Raw genomic sequence first — 16766 nt, 5'->3', positions numbered from 1 at the left:
ACTATGTGGCTGTTTACTTGAAAAATAAGGTAGCTTTGACATTTGGAAGTTCTGTCCATTCCTTCAATCTCTTGCAATGGGTATGTAGCAGAATTACTAAGATAACCGGACATCCTAAAAGAAGTCATTTGGCTAAAGTGACCTGCAGGGCACTATTTTTTTGGGGGGGGGGGTGTTAGGAGCTTCTATAAAATATATTCTTGCACCAATTACAATACCTTTTGCCTGCTGCAAGCTGGCAATATTTTTAAATGACCTTGAAGCTTGCCCTGTACAAAAACAAAAGCTTTGAGTTGTATAGCAATTGTGGATAATTGTGATTGTGATCTAGTTGTAAAATGTATAGCGATCTTATTATAGTCCGAGAGGGTTTTTCTATCTTTCTTGCCCTTCTTTTAGACACCACTTTGAAGGCACGAAAATGCAGCGAGGGCAGAACTGCTCTTGCATACGTTTAAGTAGAAAGCAATGCCTCATCTTTATTTCTCTTGAGGCTTGGCTACATTAGAAAACCTTACATGTCTAAAGGCTGAGTTGGGGAAGCTGCTGCTTAATAGAAATGCAACACACACACAACCTCTCAATAGTGTTTCTGAAGACGTATGTCCGCCTAACTTGCTGACACTTTGAAAACCTGGATTTTTAAAGCGGGGAAGATCTCTCCTTCCTTGTGATCCCCTTGAACCTCCCCCCTCCTTTTCCAGGCACACATTAGAAGTATTTCTTCCATGGAGATGTAGACACTTAATATTTCTTCTTTTCTTTGAACAGGGCATCCACTCTCCGTCCTTGATCAACCTGCCATCAGTGTTTGAAAAGAGGAGTCATACTTTAAGTCGGTCAACTACTCACTTAATATGACATGGACAGGAAATGGAGTTGCAACTTACAATTTTGACTGACGGAAAGTGGTCTAGCTTTTTGAAGTGACCATTTACTGACATGAACAGTGGTACTTAGTTAGCACTTAGTGGGAATTAGTAAGCGTTTTAGATAACACTAAATTAATCACCAAGAGTTTTCTGATGTGCCTACTAAAAAACTGAAGAACTCAACCTTGGCTTGGAGAGAACATATTCCTTTGCACAAATCATCCTATTGGCATAATGGAAATATTCTGCTTAGTGTAAACATTGCGCGGTGACTTAATGAATAAACCGATGTTGGACCTGCCTGCGGAAATTTAGGAGTTGCTCACTGATGCCCACACTGGCTGAGGATGGCGGATTTTGCTTTTAAAATAGTGTTTGTACGTTTATAGGCTGACTGTTTGAATTAACCATTGCATAGACCAGTATCCAAAGTGAAAAATTTGCTTCCTGTTTAAAGTATAAATCTGGTTTTTTTAAAAGCCTAAATTATACTTCAAGCATGATGAAAGTGCATTGGTGGCGGTGGTTTAGTGGAAATATGCAAATGGTTGGCCCATATGTCTGCTGGTCTGACGCTTTTTAGCTGCTAGGTTATACTGTTGCCCAACAAAATGCAAAATCACCTGAAGTGGAAGCCCCTAGAAAAAAATCACTGTACTAAATTGTATTTATTATTTTTGAATGGGGACCATTTTTTTAATATAAAAAAAGCTAGATCTAAAACTTAAGTGAAACACCTCAATTTCTTAATATACTTAGTTTTTGTGCACAGATTTCAGTATGGAGATGAAAATGTAGATTTGATTTCAGTATCTACAGCTGCTATTTTTTATTATTCAAAGGCTTTCATATAAAAATGTTCACCTTGTTTTCTTTTGGGTTTTTTATATACATTATTTTCTCACATCATAAACTTTTTTAAAATCAAGTTTTCAGACTATACTTCTAAACTCCCTCTGAAAATTACGTTTCTGCATACCATAAACTTGGTTTGTTGCTGTCCATATATGGGGGTTGAAGTGGGTGGGATTTCTAATTTCCCATTTTCTCTTAACCACTGACTGCTACTAATAAGTGTAACCTGTGCCACTTTTTTTTTTTTACTACTTGTATCTTTTAAAATTCTATACTGGCAGAAACTTGTGTAAATAAATAGAGTGGTTTGTGTCGCTTATCTTAATTTTTCATGTTTAACCCTGCAGATCCTACCCTCCCAAGTTCATTGAATAATTTTTGCAATATCCTAGCAACGCAAACAACGTGCACCCTATTCAGCTGCTTTTGAGCATTTCTTAGAGTGGAAAATTCACCAAGGGCATGTCTATTACTACTTACTTTGAACAATGAAATCCTCTCCCTGTAGAATTACTCCTTAAACTTATTTCCTTCTTCAAAGAAAGATAAGAATGTGGGTCTGGAGACAACAGCGCTGCAGAGATGACAATACGCAGAATCTACTGGGTGGGAATGGAAAAGCTTTTGTAGCATTACGGGTCTTGACCAGTAATTGTGAGTGCCAAAGCTTTTCTATGTCCAAATGTGAAGGGGTGGGGCCTTCAAAGTGCACAGAAACAAGCAAAGTCCATGAGACCTTGTGATTGCCAGCACCCAGCCCACTTGAACCATGTGCTGTTTGAGGAACGGTAGTTCCTGATTAGTAGAGTGTACCCCTCTATTCAGCCCACCATTATATCCTTTAAGTACCATACTTGCCACCAGACAAGGGGTTAATTATTTCCCATTAACAGCCAGCCTCCCAATTTCCCCTGGGGTCTCTCAGAAGCCTTATAATGTAGCATAGGGTAACAACAACAATTTATTATTTATACCCCACCCATCTGGCTGGGTTTCCCCAGCCACTCTGGGGGGCTTCCAACAGGAGATTAAAAATACATTAAAACATCAGACATTAAAACTTCCCTAAACAGGGCTGCCTTTAGATGTCTTCTAAAAGTCAGATAGTTGTTTATTTCTTTGACATCTGATGGGAGGGCGTTCCACCAGGCGGGCGCCACTACTGAGAAGGCCCTCTGCCTGGTTCTCTAACCTCACTTCTTGCAGTGAGGGAACCGCCAGAAGTCCCTTGGAGCTGGACCTCACTGTCTGGGCTGAGTGATGGGGGTGGAGATGCTCTTTCAGGTATACTGGGCCGAGGCCGTTTAGGGGCTTTAAAGGTCAGCACCAACACTTTGAATTGTGCTCAGGAACGTACTGGGAGCCAATGTAGGTCTTTCAGGACCGGTGTTATATGGTCTTGGCGCCTTCCAGGGTGTTAAACTAAGAGGACACACCAAGATGATGAAACTTGTGAAGAGTTTACTGCTATGGAAAAGACATGCAATGCATCAGCCCAAACCCAATGGCCTCAAGTTATAAGAAGGGATATTCTGACTGAACATCAGAAAGACTAAGAGCTGTTCAACAGTGAAGCAAACTTCCTCAAAAAGTGGTGGACTCTCCTTGGAGGTTTTTAAGCAGAGATTGGATGGCCGTCTCTCATGGATGCTTTAGTTGAGATTCCTGCATTGCAGGTGGCTGGACTAGAAGACCCTCATGGAATCTATGATTCTATGAAAGGAAGCTAATTCAAGAATATGGAGTTCAAGAGAAAGATATGCAATACAAAAGTTACAGAAAACCAGTATATCCCTTTTGAGCAAGATAAAATAGGTTAAGTCTAGGGAAAGTAGGTGGTTTTTTAAACAGACCCTCATCTCGCCAGATTCTCTGAGGAATCTTGCTGTCAAGTAACAGCCGCATCACAGAGATCCTCCTTGATCTTAATATATATATATATATATATATATATATATATAGCATGGCTACTTGTTAAAAATTTCCTTTGTCAACCACATGCACCCCCCCCCCAGGTAACAGTCTCAAGTATGGAGCTTTTAATTTTCCCACTTTCAGACAAGAGATGTTCCATTTCTTGTATCCACTAAAGAGTTTCACTGCTGAGATTTTTGAGCTGATCCAAAACTAGTTAGCCTTGTAATCTCCAATAGACAAACCAGCAAGATCTGCAACAAGCAGGAAAAGCAAGCACACCCACATATAATAAGCAGCAGTCCAAACAAGTAGATCAGGAAAACAGAGTCCCAAGTCCTTCACAACCCAAAAGCAATATTAAAAATAATGAATGCTAACAGAAATAATAAAAGCTATTGCAGCAATTGTGCATTAAAATATGTGAAATAAGCCTGCATAATAACATTATTAGGTATTATTGTTGCAATATTGTACTTTGCACCAACTATTTCTTATATTCTTTTCAGCTCCCGTGTACTTGGTCTGTGGTTCTTGTGCAATTCTAAAATAACCTATTTAAAAACAGCATGGCTCCAGTGAAAGAATAGTACACAAGGCAACGAAAGGTTGGATAGACTGGCAGCTTTCTAAAGGCTGCCAAAGAGAGGGGACTATTTGTTTCTTGGATCCACAAAGTGGTACAAAAGTTTTAATTTCAAGCTTTACATTCTAACAATAGGTTGTGTGGTGCTGGGAGACAAGAAATGAAGTCTTATATATAAAATGAAGTTTTTTGTGGGGTTTTTTTTAAAAAAGAAATCTGCTAATGATGTGCAAACTGTGGCTTGTCCCACGATGAGCAGTCATCTTAATGCTGAAATAGTTTGCCCACCCACAGTCTGGCAGTGTCACAAATCCTGCTATTAAAATTGTCACCTTTTTAGGGTTAGGAACCCTCCTGATGAAATGGGTGAGATGTCTTGAAGGGTGGAATTAGTTACGACCTTAAAGGCAAACATCTTTCTCCCTATGTCAGCACTGTACTGTTCCAGTCACTCGGTTCTATTTAAAGTTCCTAGTGCTGTTTGAAGAGGCATATATTCTCACTGCAAGCTATTAAAGCATTTATGGACTATGATGATTAATCTGTGTTCTTTTCTGAACAGAGGTGGTGGAACAGTTGTGAGAGTACCTGTTGCTTATAAGTTATCCCCAGGAGTTAAGAGAGCTGCCCTGTGCTATGCGCTAAAAGGGCTCTTACACTGCAATTTCTTTTTTCTTTGCTTGTTTATTAAACATTTCAACATCTAAAGACAGAAGCAGAAAACTGAACTAGCTGGAAACGACTGGCTTGCACACCCCTTATGCAGAGGGCCTTCTCGGTAGTGGCGCCCGCCCTGTGGAACGCCCTCTCACCAGATGTCAAGGAAATAAACAACTATATGACTTAGAAGACACCTGAAGGCAGCCCTGTTTAGGGAAGTTTTTAATGTTTGATGTTTTGTTGCTTTATTATTATTATTCTGTTGAGAGCCACCCAGCGTGGCTGGGAGATGGATGGGGTATAAATAATAATAATATTTATTAACAACAACAACAACCAATAGCCTCTCCAAAGCTCGAAATGATTCAGTTTGGCCCTACTTGGCTAGCTGGCTTTCCTTTCCTTACTCCTACTTCTCACAAAGGCACCAATGTAACTGGGAATCGCAGACATTTATTCTACGCTGGCTCTCAAAACTTGTTGTTGTTTAGTCGTTTAGTCGTGTCCGACTCTTCGTCACCCCATGGACCATAGCACGCCAGGCACTCCTGCCTTAAACTGCCTCCCACAGTTTGGTCAAACTCATGTTCGTAGCTTCGAGAACACTGTCCAACCATCTCGTCCTCTGTCGTCCCCTTCTCCTAGTGCCCTCAATCTTTCCCAACATCAGGGTCTTTTCCAAGGATTCTTCTCTTCTCATGAGGTGGCCAAAGTATTGGAGCCTCAGCTTCACGATCTGTCCTTCCAGCTCTCAAAACTAGTGTTTACAAAATATAAGACTGGAAGAACCTTTGGTCTTATTCCTTTGATCCAAAATCAACCATCTCTTGCGACTGCTAAGTGCAGTATTTATATGGAGCACTCTGGTCTCACGAGGAAAAGGGTGGGTTTGTTTCATAAAATGTATATACCGCTCAATTGTAGGGAAAACAAAGTGGCTTGCAAAACAACAACAATAAAATTGCCACTAAAAAAGATTTACAGCCATAATTTAAAACGTACAGAAAATGGCAACCACAGTAGAACAGACTAAAACAAATTAAAACTTCTTGTTCTTAACTCTTCCCTCTATAAAAACTTCCTTCTGGGCAGGAGGTTGTTAGCCTTCTCTTAGCTGGGTGATCTACTTCCATGAGTGATGCATTTGATCGATGAAAGATAGTTCTGATACAACATACAGTTTTCATTGAAGGTATTCCCTTATGTGAAGGTTTAGGTGGTATTTCAAAGAGAACTGTACCACTGTGTTTCAGCATAACTATTACATGCATGTGATTAGGGGTGACCTATTTTTATTTGTTTATTTATTTGCCCAAAGGTTATTTGTTCCAAATTATCACACGCTTTCCCCACTGCAGTGCTGCATGCAGGGGGGAAAAGCCAACTCTTGATATTCTGCTTGCTGTGTTGTGTGAGAGAGAGAGAGTGAGAGAGAAAGGCCTGTAGACCCATCTTGGTATTGGGAATCTTCCAGAGTTGGTGAAGCTTAATTTGCAAAAAAAGCTTGGTGTACTCTTGAGAATCTGAGATCAGTGGTTATAAACAAAATGTGCTTCTTTAATAGCACTTCATTTAAAATTAGCATGCACAACACACATTGCAAGGGCCGTTTATGCTGAACAAATATATGGAAATTGAATATTTGTTTGCTTCCATGGTGCTTTAAAGGGGTAAGTGCTAAGCAATGGATGTGTGCTCTTGTGACATGGCACACTTAGTGGTATATGTACCTCGATGACAGGCTGATGAATGAGAGTCCTCTTGTGATGGAAGAGATGCTCTTGAGTTAGAAGCGCTATTCCAGCAGAAATGGGAAACGACTAAAAGCATGATCTGTTGTGCTTTGCTCTCCCATCAATGTCAGAAGAAGTGTGCATGCACACGAAAGCTCATACCAAAATAAAAACTTAGTTGGTCTTTAAGGTGCTACTGAAGGAATTTTTTTATTTTACTTCGATCCAGACCAACACGGCTACCTACCTGTAATCAATGTCAGAGTTCGCCCGTCTGTTCACTGCTGCTTAAGCCTCCCAGTGTACAAAGCATGTGGCACTAATTCAGTGGTCAGGATCACATGCATGGGGAAAGCACTAAAAGCAGCATTTGGTACAGAATTCAGCTTTCTGGGAATCTTTACTTCAATGTTTTAAAAGGGCAAGTTTTTAGCTTGTGTGGTTGAAAGGGTATGGGCGATTCCGAGTGCAATTGTGGAAGCCAGCTCACTTAAGGTTTCATTGTCCTCCTCCCACTCCTAACTAGCAAAACTAAAGGATGCCAAACAAGTATTTGTTTAGATTGTGCAAAATGAAGGATTATGCAGGCTGCTCAATCAACACACAGTGGTACCCAACTAAGTCTTACTCGATATGGACCCCCTTAAGTGGACAAAAGAAGGTTGTTGACTTCAGTGGCTATATGCCGAGAATGACAAACATTGGACATCACCCATAATTTATTTTGGTTGTAGAATGGAATTTCCCCAAGACTCCACAAGCATGAAAAGAAAACACTAGAGTTGTTTGCATATTCCTTGCTGACGCGTTCCAATCATACGTGAAGTGGCTTTCAGTTAGATCCCTTTAGCTAAAGGATGCTTGTCCTTGAGAATAGACCAAGGGAAACATGGAGCTGCAAGTATGAAATATTGTAAATGCTACTCCAGCTACACAAAGCCAAGCAGCTTAATTTAAATCAAACGGGGCCACTGTGCTACAAATGTGTATAGGTGCTTCACGAATTTATTTCCCTTCCTGCCCAGGTTTTAATTTTGTGGCGTAGATAAGACTCTAAATTCCATAATATAATCCAATCCTCTCTGCCCCTGCGTAACCTGAGGAATTGAAGGCTAAAAGGCCCCTCCATCATTGCCCTATTCTGCTTAGTACAGAGCTGAGTCGGAAGAACCAAGGAAAGCAAACTTTTTCAGAATATTGTAGGGTTTTTTTTTGTTCTCTTAAGTCCTGGCGAGCTGCTATGTGCACTTGTCTTGTCCTTTTCCTCATCCGGAAAGCACAGCATGCTCAGCATTAACCTAGTTATAGAGTCTTCTAGACTGGAGTGGAGTGGAATATAAATCATACGGCTCGGGAGTTTTGTTTCGTGTACCTTTTCAAAATGACGGTGCCTGCTTGCTGCTTGTTGCCGTTCGGAGTGGCGGGGAGGGGGAGAGAAAGAGAAGATACTAACTACCTCTCAGCATCAGTGTCCTTATAAATATGCAAACTCTCCCTTTCTTTGCCTAAAGAGGAAGTGAATTATTGACTATATTGGATGGGAAGCACCTCCATTGCTTTCTGCTGCTCTGCGACGGTAAAGATAATATTTCGGTTACTTCCGCAGCGTCTCAGCCTGGGGTGAAAGCAAACATGGGCACAATTGATTTCCAAAAGAGTACTGGGTCCCCCACTTTTCTCTCTCCTCTGCACTGCACTAGTGTGTGTGCGTGTTACGAGTGGAACGGCTAACGAACCAGGCTCCCAATTAAAAACGTAGCAGAGGCTCGCACCTTCTCAGATCAGAAGTTTCTGCTAGGCTGTGAACACTAGCAAAGCTCTATGGGTAACAGTCTAATTATTTGATTTTTTTTGTTGTCGCTGCTGTGGACTTAAAACAGTTCACAGCTATGGGAGCAATGGCTGGCAGCCTATTAAGGACATAAGACAAGCCCAGCCAGAGCAGACCAAAAGCTGATCTAGGAAGCCCCCAAGCAGGATGTAAAGACAACAGTCCTACCCTGCTGCTGTTCCTCAGCAACTGATACCCAGGATCCTGCTGACTGCACCTGGAAGTTGCATATAGGCATCCTGGCAAGTGATGGATTTGTCATAATCCCCCTTTGAAAGCCATCTAAGCTGGTTGCTTAGAGATAATAAGGGGACAGGGTGCATCTTAGTTCCAAACGTTCCGGCTGGAGCTCTGTCCTTGCATCTAGTGTCAAGTTTGCTGGAAATGAAGAGGATAGACAGGATACGAGGGTTTGGGGAACAAATATCTTGTTCTCATCCTGCCCATCAAACTGATGAGGAGCTTAATCGTTAATATTTTAACTGGTATTTTTTGAGAATGAATCAACCTATGGCACATTCTATTTATTGCATTTCTAAAAAAGGTAAAGGGACCCCTGACCATCAGGTCCAGTCGTGTCCGACTCTGGGGTTGCGGTGCTCATCTTGCTCTATAGGCCGAGGGAGCTGGCGTTTGTCCGCAGACAGCTTCTGGGTCATGTGGCCAGCATGACAAAGCTGCTTCTGGCGAACCAGAGCAGCGCACGGAAACGCCTTGTACCTTCCCGCCGGAGCGGTCCCTATTTATCTACTTGCACTTTGATGTGCTTTTGAACTGCTAGGTTGGCAGGAGCTGGGACCGAACAACAGGAGCTCACCCCATTGCAGGGATTCGAACCGCCGACCTTCTGGTCAGCAAGCCCTAGACTCTGTGGTTTAACCCACAGCACCACCTGGGTCGCATTGCATTTCTATGCCCCCTATTAAAGCTACTTTCCCATATGTGGTGCCCTTCATCTATTTTGTACCATGATTCCAGCCATCCCTGACCCTTGGAGGGCACTCTGTTGGAGAAGCCTGTTTGAAGGTGTTTGAGGCAGTTTACAACTTAAGAAACAAAAAGTATGAAATACATAAGAAAACAGCAAGCGGGCTTGTCACCATGTCTTTGCTTTGGGTGAGGATGACATCGAGCCCTGTTTTCCTCATCCTTCCTTGAAATATTACTTTGTATGTTTTAGTATAATTGAAAATGTGTCCCTTCTCTTTGATGATGGAAAAGCTAATGTTCTGATCCCTCCATGAAGCAAAATGTCTGTAGGCCATTTTAGTTTAGGTGGCTAATATGAAATTCTGCGTTGGGGTTTTTCATATATTTTTTTAAGCGAAATGACACCGCTGTGGGCGAGAATAGAGAAAAGGTATCTAATGGTGCCTCAATGCCTCAGCATGTTCCCTCATGTGCCATTTCCCCTCATGGATCTCAGCCGCATCCCCATGAAGGACAATGAAGCCTTGAACTTTCATCTACAGATTGGGACAGTTCACCCGCCAGGATTTGAGGCCGTTTCCGCAATTTAATTCATTCCCAGCGCTAGAATGGTCCTTAACAAGAACGGCATATTTTAACTTTAACTTTTTCCAGCTTTCCATTGTTAAAAGAAAGCGTAGGAGTTCTTTATGAGACGGTCAGCACCTACCCTCTGTGCAGGAACCTGCGAAGAGTTGGGAAGCCATGTTTGATAGAAATGGCTTCACAGAAATGGCTGGTGATATTCAAAACATTGCTCAGATGAAATCCAGAGCTCATTAAAAAGGGGGCATTATGCTTGGGAGGCAAGCCCAAGGCAGCCTCAGGTTTGATTAGGACTACCTTGCGTTCTAAGTGAAATCTCTTAATTTTTCAAAAGAATATGGGGCTGGCCTGATCTGTGGAAATTTAATTGGGAAAGCCTGGAAAACAGAACATGAATCGTCTTTGGGAATGTCAAGAAGGCATAGTGTCTACAAGTGCAGATACGTGAGTGGTTAGGAAGAAAAATTGAGATGTCGGATGGTCTTCTCCTCCTGAGTACCCGTGAGAGCATTGATGAGGCCTGTAAGCAGTTGCCAAGGCCTGGAAATCTACTGTATATTTCATCTTATACCCTATGATGGTAAAAATAGTAAAAAAAGAGGAAAAAAACTCAGTGTGGGAGCATCCCGCTCCCCCCCCCCCGCCACTTTGCCTCAGAGATTTCCCTACAAAAACCAGCACTTTAGTGCTCAATCGGAGCAAACACTAACTTGGAGTTCTATAGATTGCTGTTTGCTCTGATGGAGCTTGAAAGAGTGGGTTTTCGTGAGGAAAACTCCGGAGCAAAAACAAAAGGAGGTTTAAAGTGTGGACCGTGCCTAGAAGAACCGGATGAAAGGTACGTGCAGATAAGCCCCATATTCAAGAAAATTCACTAGTCACTAAGGGCAGTAAGAACATCAGCCACAGCCTGATGATTACCGGCTTATGGTAACTCAAGGGCAGACTTTCTTACTGTGGCACCAGTGTTGTGAAAGGCTCTCCCTGCCAAAATATGAAAGGCCCCAATGGCAAATGAAAATGCTGGACTTTATGGAATTGGCAGAACTGACAGGAAGACTCCGAGATCAAGCAAGTGATAGAGTTGAAAAAGATTGGAGGAAATTTAAAATATATTTAGGGAATTATTTTTGAAAGTAGAAAGTTTGAATATCTAGGGAAATACAGAAGTTAAGGCAATAGGGAGAAAAGAGGAGTTTAAAAAGTAGAAAAATTGGTATATAACTAGAAAGATGAGCACAAAAAGAATCAAAGGAACTATTATGAATGAAAGTAAAAAAGATGAAATAGAAACTGCTACAGATGTATCTAAAAAGAAAATCAGATAGTGGGGAATTGGGGAAGCCAAAAAGACAATGAATTTTAAAAATTGATTCAAGATGATATGTTTTTGTTTTGTTTTGTTTGTATTGATGTATTTTTGTATTTTTTGATATTTTGTGTTTTTATGTTATAAAATGCTTAATAAAAAATATTACAAAATATGAAAGGCCCCATCAGTATTGGCATGCTGCCGGCTCCTGAAGACACACCTGTTTAGGCAACCATTCCCCTAAACTGGACTTTTGGTTTTGTTCTTTTAACCTTTGAAAGCAGTTTTAATTGTTATGCTTTTTGATTCTTTGTTTCATTGCCTTAATTAGGGGTGTTTTAATGCCTCTGTGTGTTTTAATGGTGAATTGCTTTTATAGATCTCTTAGAAGCTGTTTTGGCATTTGTTGTTGTTGCTATTATTATTATTATTAGTAGTAGTATACGGTCCTATACCCATAGATCTCAGGGTGGTTCACATCATAAAACCACAATATAAAAACCACAAAATACATAATAAAAACAAAGACAACCCAATGATCCCCCCTCCACATCACACATTAAAAGGGCATTGAATGTCAATCAGCCAAAGGCCTGGTTAAAGAGGAATGTTTCTGCCTAGTGCCTAAAGGTGTATAATGAAGGTGTATAAACCGAACAACTGAGCATCCAGAACTGCAGGTGTCGAGACTAATGCAGGAAATGTGCCAGTAAATAGATCAATGAGAGCTGGTATCACAGTGATGAATAGAAGAGAGAACCAAAATTGCAGCATCAGCAGAGGAGGCATGGGAGGGGTGGCCCTGGTCATTTCAACAAGTTCCAGGTCTTATAATTCAGGAGTCGGAGAGGAAAGGACTACGGATCCCATTGTCTCAAGCCATTGGCCATGCTGATGGGCTGATGGGAGTTGGAGCATACCTGCCAAGTTCCGGCCTGAGAAATAAGGGACTGGACCGGAAGTAGCAGACTGGAAGTAGCGCTGCCGCCATTTTGGATCTGGGCGGAGCATGCTCAGAAGCAACTTTTGATGCTGCTCTGCCCTGTTCCAAAATGGCCGCCGCACCAGAAGTCACGCTGCAGCCATTTTGGAACTGGGCAAAGCAGCATCAAAAGTCGCTTCTGAGCATGCTCCGCCCAGTTCCAAAATGGCCGCCACGCCAGAATAAACCAGGAAAAAACAAAAAAATCGTTTTTTTGGCTGGGGACAGCTGGAAAAACGGGGGTTTCCCGGGGAATACGGGAGACTTGGCAGCTATGAAGTTGGAGTCCAACAACATCTGGAGGGTCACGGGAAAACCCCACCCCTCCTTCTCTGTTGGCTATCTCAAGACTCACGAATTATGCCCCAAACTCAGAAAGCCAGTTGCGTTTCTTGTCCTGTTTATTGTCACGACCAACTTGGATCCTGTTCATTTTGATGAGGTGTAAGCAGGACAAGCCTTTTCAAGCTTCGGGTGCCAGACAGTTTTTTTTCTTTCAGCTTCTCCTCCCACATGCGAAACGTCAAATTTCAGGCTCTACCCAGGTAGATCATAGCTGTGAGACGCTTAGTCACCAGGAATCAAAGTCTATTTATTCAGGGACCCTCGTTTTTCTCTCTCGTTCCCCTCCACAACTTGGGGAGAAGTGTTCACCTTTTGCTGCTGGATACAGAATGGAAATAGTCACCTGGTCTTTTTATTTTTATCAATCTCTGTATCTTTGGCCATGTGCAAAAGCAAAGCCCCCTCTCCCCGCCAGGTTTATTCAGTTAGTGTGTGAGGGTTATGAAAGCAGAACACGATACCAGATTTCCAACACTTGCAGTCTGGGGGGGGGGGGTGCCATTCAGTGTTAACCTTTTTAATATTCTGCAGGCTAATTGTCTGTCCATTCCTCCTTTCCCCCCCTCCCAGGTTAATGAGGTGGTTAAGAAGAGAGGAGAGAGAGAGAGAGAGAGGGAAGGCTTCCCGATAGCATTGCCAAGCAAACGGAAAAGGTCAGGGTAATACATTCTATTATCATCTCTCATAGGCAGCACAAAGGCGTCCCAGATTTGGCATTGCCTCGTGATGGATTGTAACAAGAAAAAGGCTCGCTGTTAAATCTGCTCTTTGTGACAATAATTGTTGCAAAAAGAGAGAAAGAGAGAGAAATGTAAAAAAAGAAGAAAAGGGGGGGCACCTGGAAGAATGCAGGCCCACCTTTCTCGGCTGGTCAGAAGATTAAAAGAAGGCCATGGCTCTGAGGAGATTGCCAGATGCTATTCTTGAAAAACAGCAAGGGCAGATCTGCGCATTTCCGAGTCTGTCCTTTGATTGTAATTACTGCATGGTGGTATTTTCATCCTCTGGGATTCTTTTCCTTCTCTGCCTCGTGCTGTCGCCCTTAAGCAAATCATTTAACTTCTCAGTGGGTACCACCTTCCCACCACTGCCTTTATATAATTTAATCTCGCCACACACTTGGTTTCTTCAACATTCGAGAAGGCCAGGCATTTTCCATAGGAAGCCCCCCAAAAGTTGTTTCCGTTGTCTTGGGAAAAAAATCGTTCTCTGGTTTTTTGTTTTTTTTGGCACTCTACGAAAGTATCTTTGTCAGGTATCTTTGGAGTGTTTGCGTGAGGATTTGTTGCAAAGCAGGCCCCAATGCGGGTTCCATGCTTTGGGGAGGCCTCAGTGGGGGCTGGTTCAATAGCGTGAATGGGGCTCTGCCCCCCCACCTCAGCCAGCCCCCATTGGCTCTGGCTGTCAGCTTCCACCTCAGCAGAGGCATATCTAATGTCCCTTGCACCCTTGGCAAGGAATTGTGACGGTGCCCCCCTGTAGAGAAACCACTTTACCGCAATAGCCATATTAGAAATCACTACATTTTACGGGACCCAACTACAGTACAGTACTTGAAACCCTGGCAAGCCTTGTAGAATGGAGCACAGGCCAGGTCCTTTGCTTACTGGGCTATTTTGGAGTGCAGTTTTGAAAAAAGCAAATGTTCCAGTGAGCACCATCCAAAGTGTTTAAGAGGTCACACGCACCCATCTATTTATTGGGCATGCTGTCAATCTACATATAAGGCAAGTCTTGTAAAGGGTTCCACTGGTGACACCAAATAAATCAGCCAACAGCACAATCCTCTGCAGGCCTACTCAGAAAAAAACCCTATTGGAGTGCAAACCTAGACAGCATCTTAAAAAGCAGAGACATCACCTTGCCGACAAAGGTCCGTATAGTTAAAGCTATGGTTTTCCCAGTAGTGATGTATGGAAGTGAGAGCTGGACCACAAAGAAGACTGATCGCCGAAGAATTGGTGCTTTTGAATTCTGGTGCTGGAGGAGACACTTGAGAGTCCCATGGACTGCCAGAAGATCAAACCTATCCATTCTGAAGGAAATCAGGCCTGAGTGCTCACTGGAAGGACAGATCCTGAAGCTGAGGCTCCAATACTTTGGCCACCTCTTGAGATGAGAAGACTACCTGGAAAAGACCCTGATGTTGGGAAAGATTGAGGGCACAAGGAGAAGGGGACGACAGAGGACGAGATGGTTGGATAGTGTTCTCGAAGCCACCAACATGAGTCTGACCAAACTGCGGGAGGCAGTGGAAGGCAGGAGTGCCTGGCGTGCTCTGGGCCATGGGGTCACGAAGAGTCGGACACGACTGAACGACTAAACAGCAACAACAAACCTATGGAGGGCACCATGCTGGCTTTCCCTGCATTAGAGGATAGGCCTGTTGTCTTTGGATGCAGTGGAGAAAGTTATCCTATCACCATTGTTGAAGTGAGCCTCTAATACCGGTTGGATCTTATACATAGACTTGGAAGGAAGGCTCCATCTTGCCCTTTGCTCCAGCCCTGGGCAACTTTGTTCTTAAGCTGCATGATGAGGAGAGGTGCCATGAGACCCTTGAGGTCCATCATCAGAGAGTTGTCTTTCCCAAACCTGGTGCTTTAAGAAAGCTGGAAAAATTTAGAAGGCAATTTTTAATGATGCTTGTGGCATCCCCCTTCCTATTTAACTTGCATGCCTTCATCAGAAAGGAATGTCTGTCAACCTGTTAGGAACACCCCCCCCCCAAAAAAATGCACAATTACCTGTGCCACCATTCGCCACCTTGGATTATGCAGAAAACATTTGATCAATTTTTGATTCCATCACACAATTTCTTTGAGTCGCAGTTGCATAAATCAAGCTGTTATTGTGCTGGCGGGCTCGTGCGGCTTTTATTTTATTTTTCTGCGTGCATTTTTATTTAGGGACTTATGAAAACCTTGCTGGCCTTTAGGAGGCAACATATTCCATGGGTGGGTGGCGAGAAAGCCACAGGCAACAGGAGGAGGAAGCCAGTCATGCTAGCCAAAGCTTGATCGGGATGCAGTTGATGGCAAAAGAAAGAAGCAACACATGTAAATGGTCTGAAAGAAGTGCTGGGTTCACACACAAGCTATGGAAATGAGAGCACTTTGGATTACGGCGGTTCTCTAAATATATTCTTTTCAAACAACAACAACTAGATTTCAAGTTTTGCCTAAAAAAATAAAGGAAACAGAGGCTCTCTTTTGGGAGAAAGACCTGTCTACTCTCCTTCCTTGGTCTCTCAGTAGGCTTTGATACGCTATTGATCGTTGTGTCTTGAACATCTCTCTGTGTTGTGGTTGGGAGAGAACAGTGATGCCATTCGACTTGCAGGGTTGGTTTCAGAAAATCGTATTGGGGGATTTCTGCTTAGCACCATGACATTTTTGCTGTGTGGTCTGCAAGGCTCCTGTATTATCTCCAGTTATTTTGGTTTGGAACCGAGACCCATCCCATTAGCTTGTACTGTAGTTACTTTCACTTTCCTATGCAGTTGTGTGTTAGTCTGCTCACCAATAAACATGTTCTGGGCCTACAAAGTAAGTGATCTCACCACATCTCTCTAGACTATATTTTTTGTATGAAAAATTGTTGTCACGCCAATAGATGGTCACACCAACTGCAGCCTGATGACGGAACAGTTGGTTTGTGAGCACTTAGAAAAGGAAATCCAGCATGGAATGTTTTGTTTCTCAAAAACAAGCCATGCCAGACAAATCACTTTTTTTAATGGAGTTACAAGTTTGGTGGATGAGGGGAATGCTGTGGACATAGTGTATCTAGAATTCAGTAAGGCTTTTGACAGAGTCCCCCACAATATTCTTGTGAGGAAGCTGGTAATGAAGTAAACCAGGGGTGTCAAACTCAAATTCATCGGGGGCCGCATCAGCAGTTTGGTCACCCTCAAAGGGCCGGTTGTATCTGTTGGACTATGTGTCCACTCTTTATTATCATAAATTATTGTCACTGCATTCAATTATTGCTGTTTTTGTAATAATGTAAGTAATAACTAGCTCTGAAACCAGAAACATAGTCAGAATAATGGCAAGTAGATATTCAAATGTACAATTATTGTACAATTTATTGAAAAATGATTTTTGGTAACTGCACTGGGTGGTGGAGGCTCGCTAGGGTTTCATGCAGGACCTTTGC

The 16766-nt window shown here is 42.5% G+C and overlaps 1 protein-coding gene across 4 annotated transcripts in view; it reads left to right on the top strand.

Moving 5' to 3' along the window:
- ECT2 (epithelial cell transforming 2) overlaps positions 1 to 2076 on the top strand; it is a 45843-nt gene extending 43767 nt beyond the window's left edge. For all 4 annotated transcript variants that reach the window (XM_060274363.1, XM_035133950.2, XM_060274362.1 and 1 more), the window contains one exon: positions 772 to 2076. In XM_060274363.1, the coding sequence (XP_060130346.1) occupies positions 772 to 861 (90 nt within the window). In that variant the 3' untranslated portion in view covers positions 862 to 2076. The remainder of the gene's footprint in view (positions 1 to 771) is intronic.
- The last annotated feature ends 14690 nt before the right edge of the window (positions 2077 to 16766 follow it).

The sequence above is a fragment of the Zootoca vivipara genome, chromosome 5 (genome assembly GCF_963506605.1).
Source record: "Zootoca vivipara chromosome 5, rZooViv1.1, whole genome shotgun sequence".
Taxonomy (NCBI): Eukaryota; Metazoa; Chordata; class Lepidosauria; order Squamata; family Lacertidae; genus Zootoca; species Zootoca vivipara.
The sequence above is the reverse complement of the archived record's forward strand: the minus strand, read 5'-3'. Positions and strand labels throughout refer to the sequence as shown.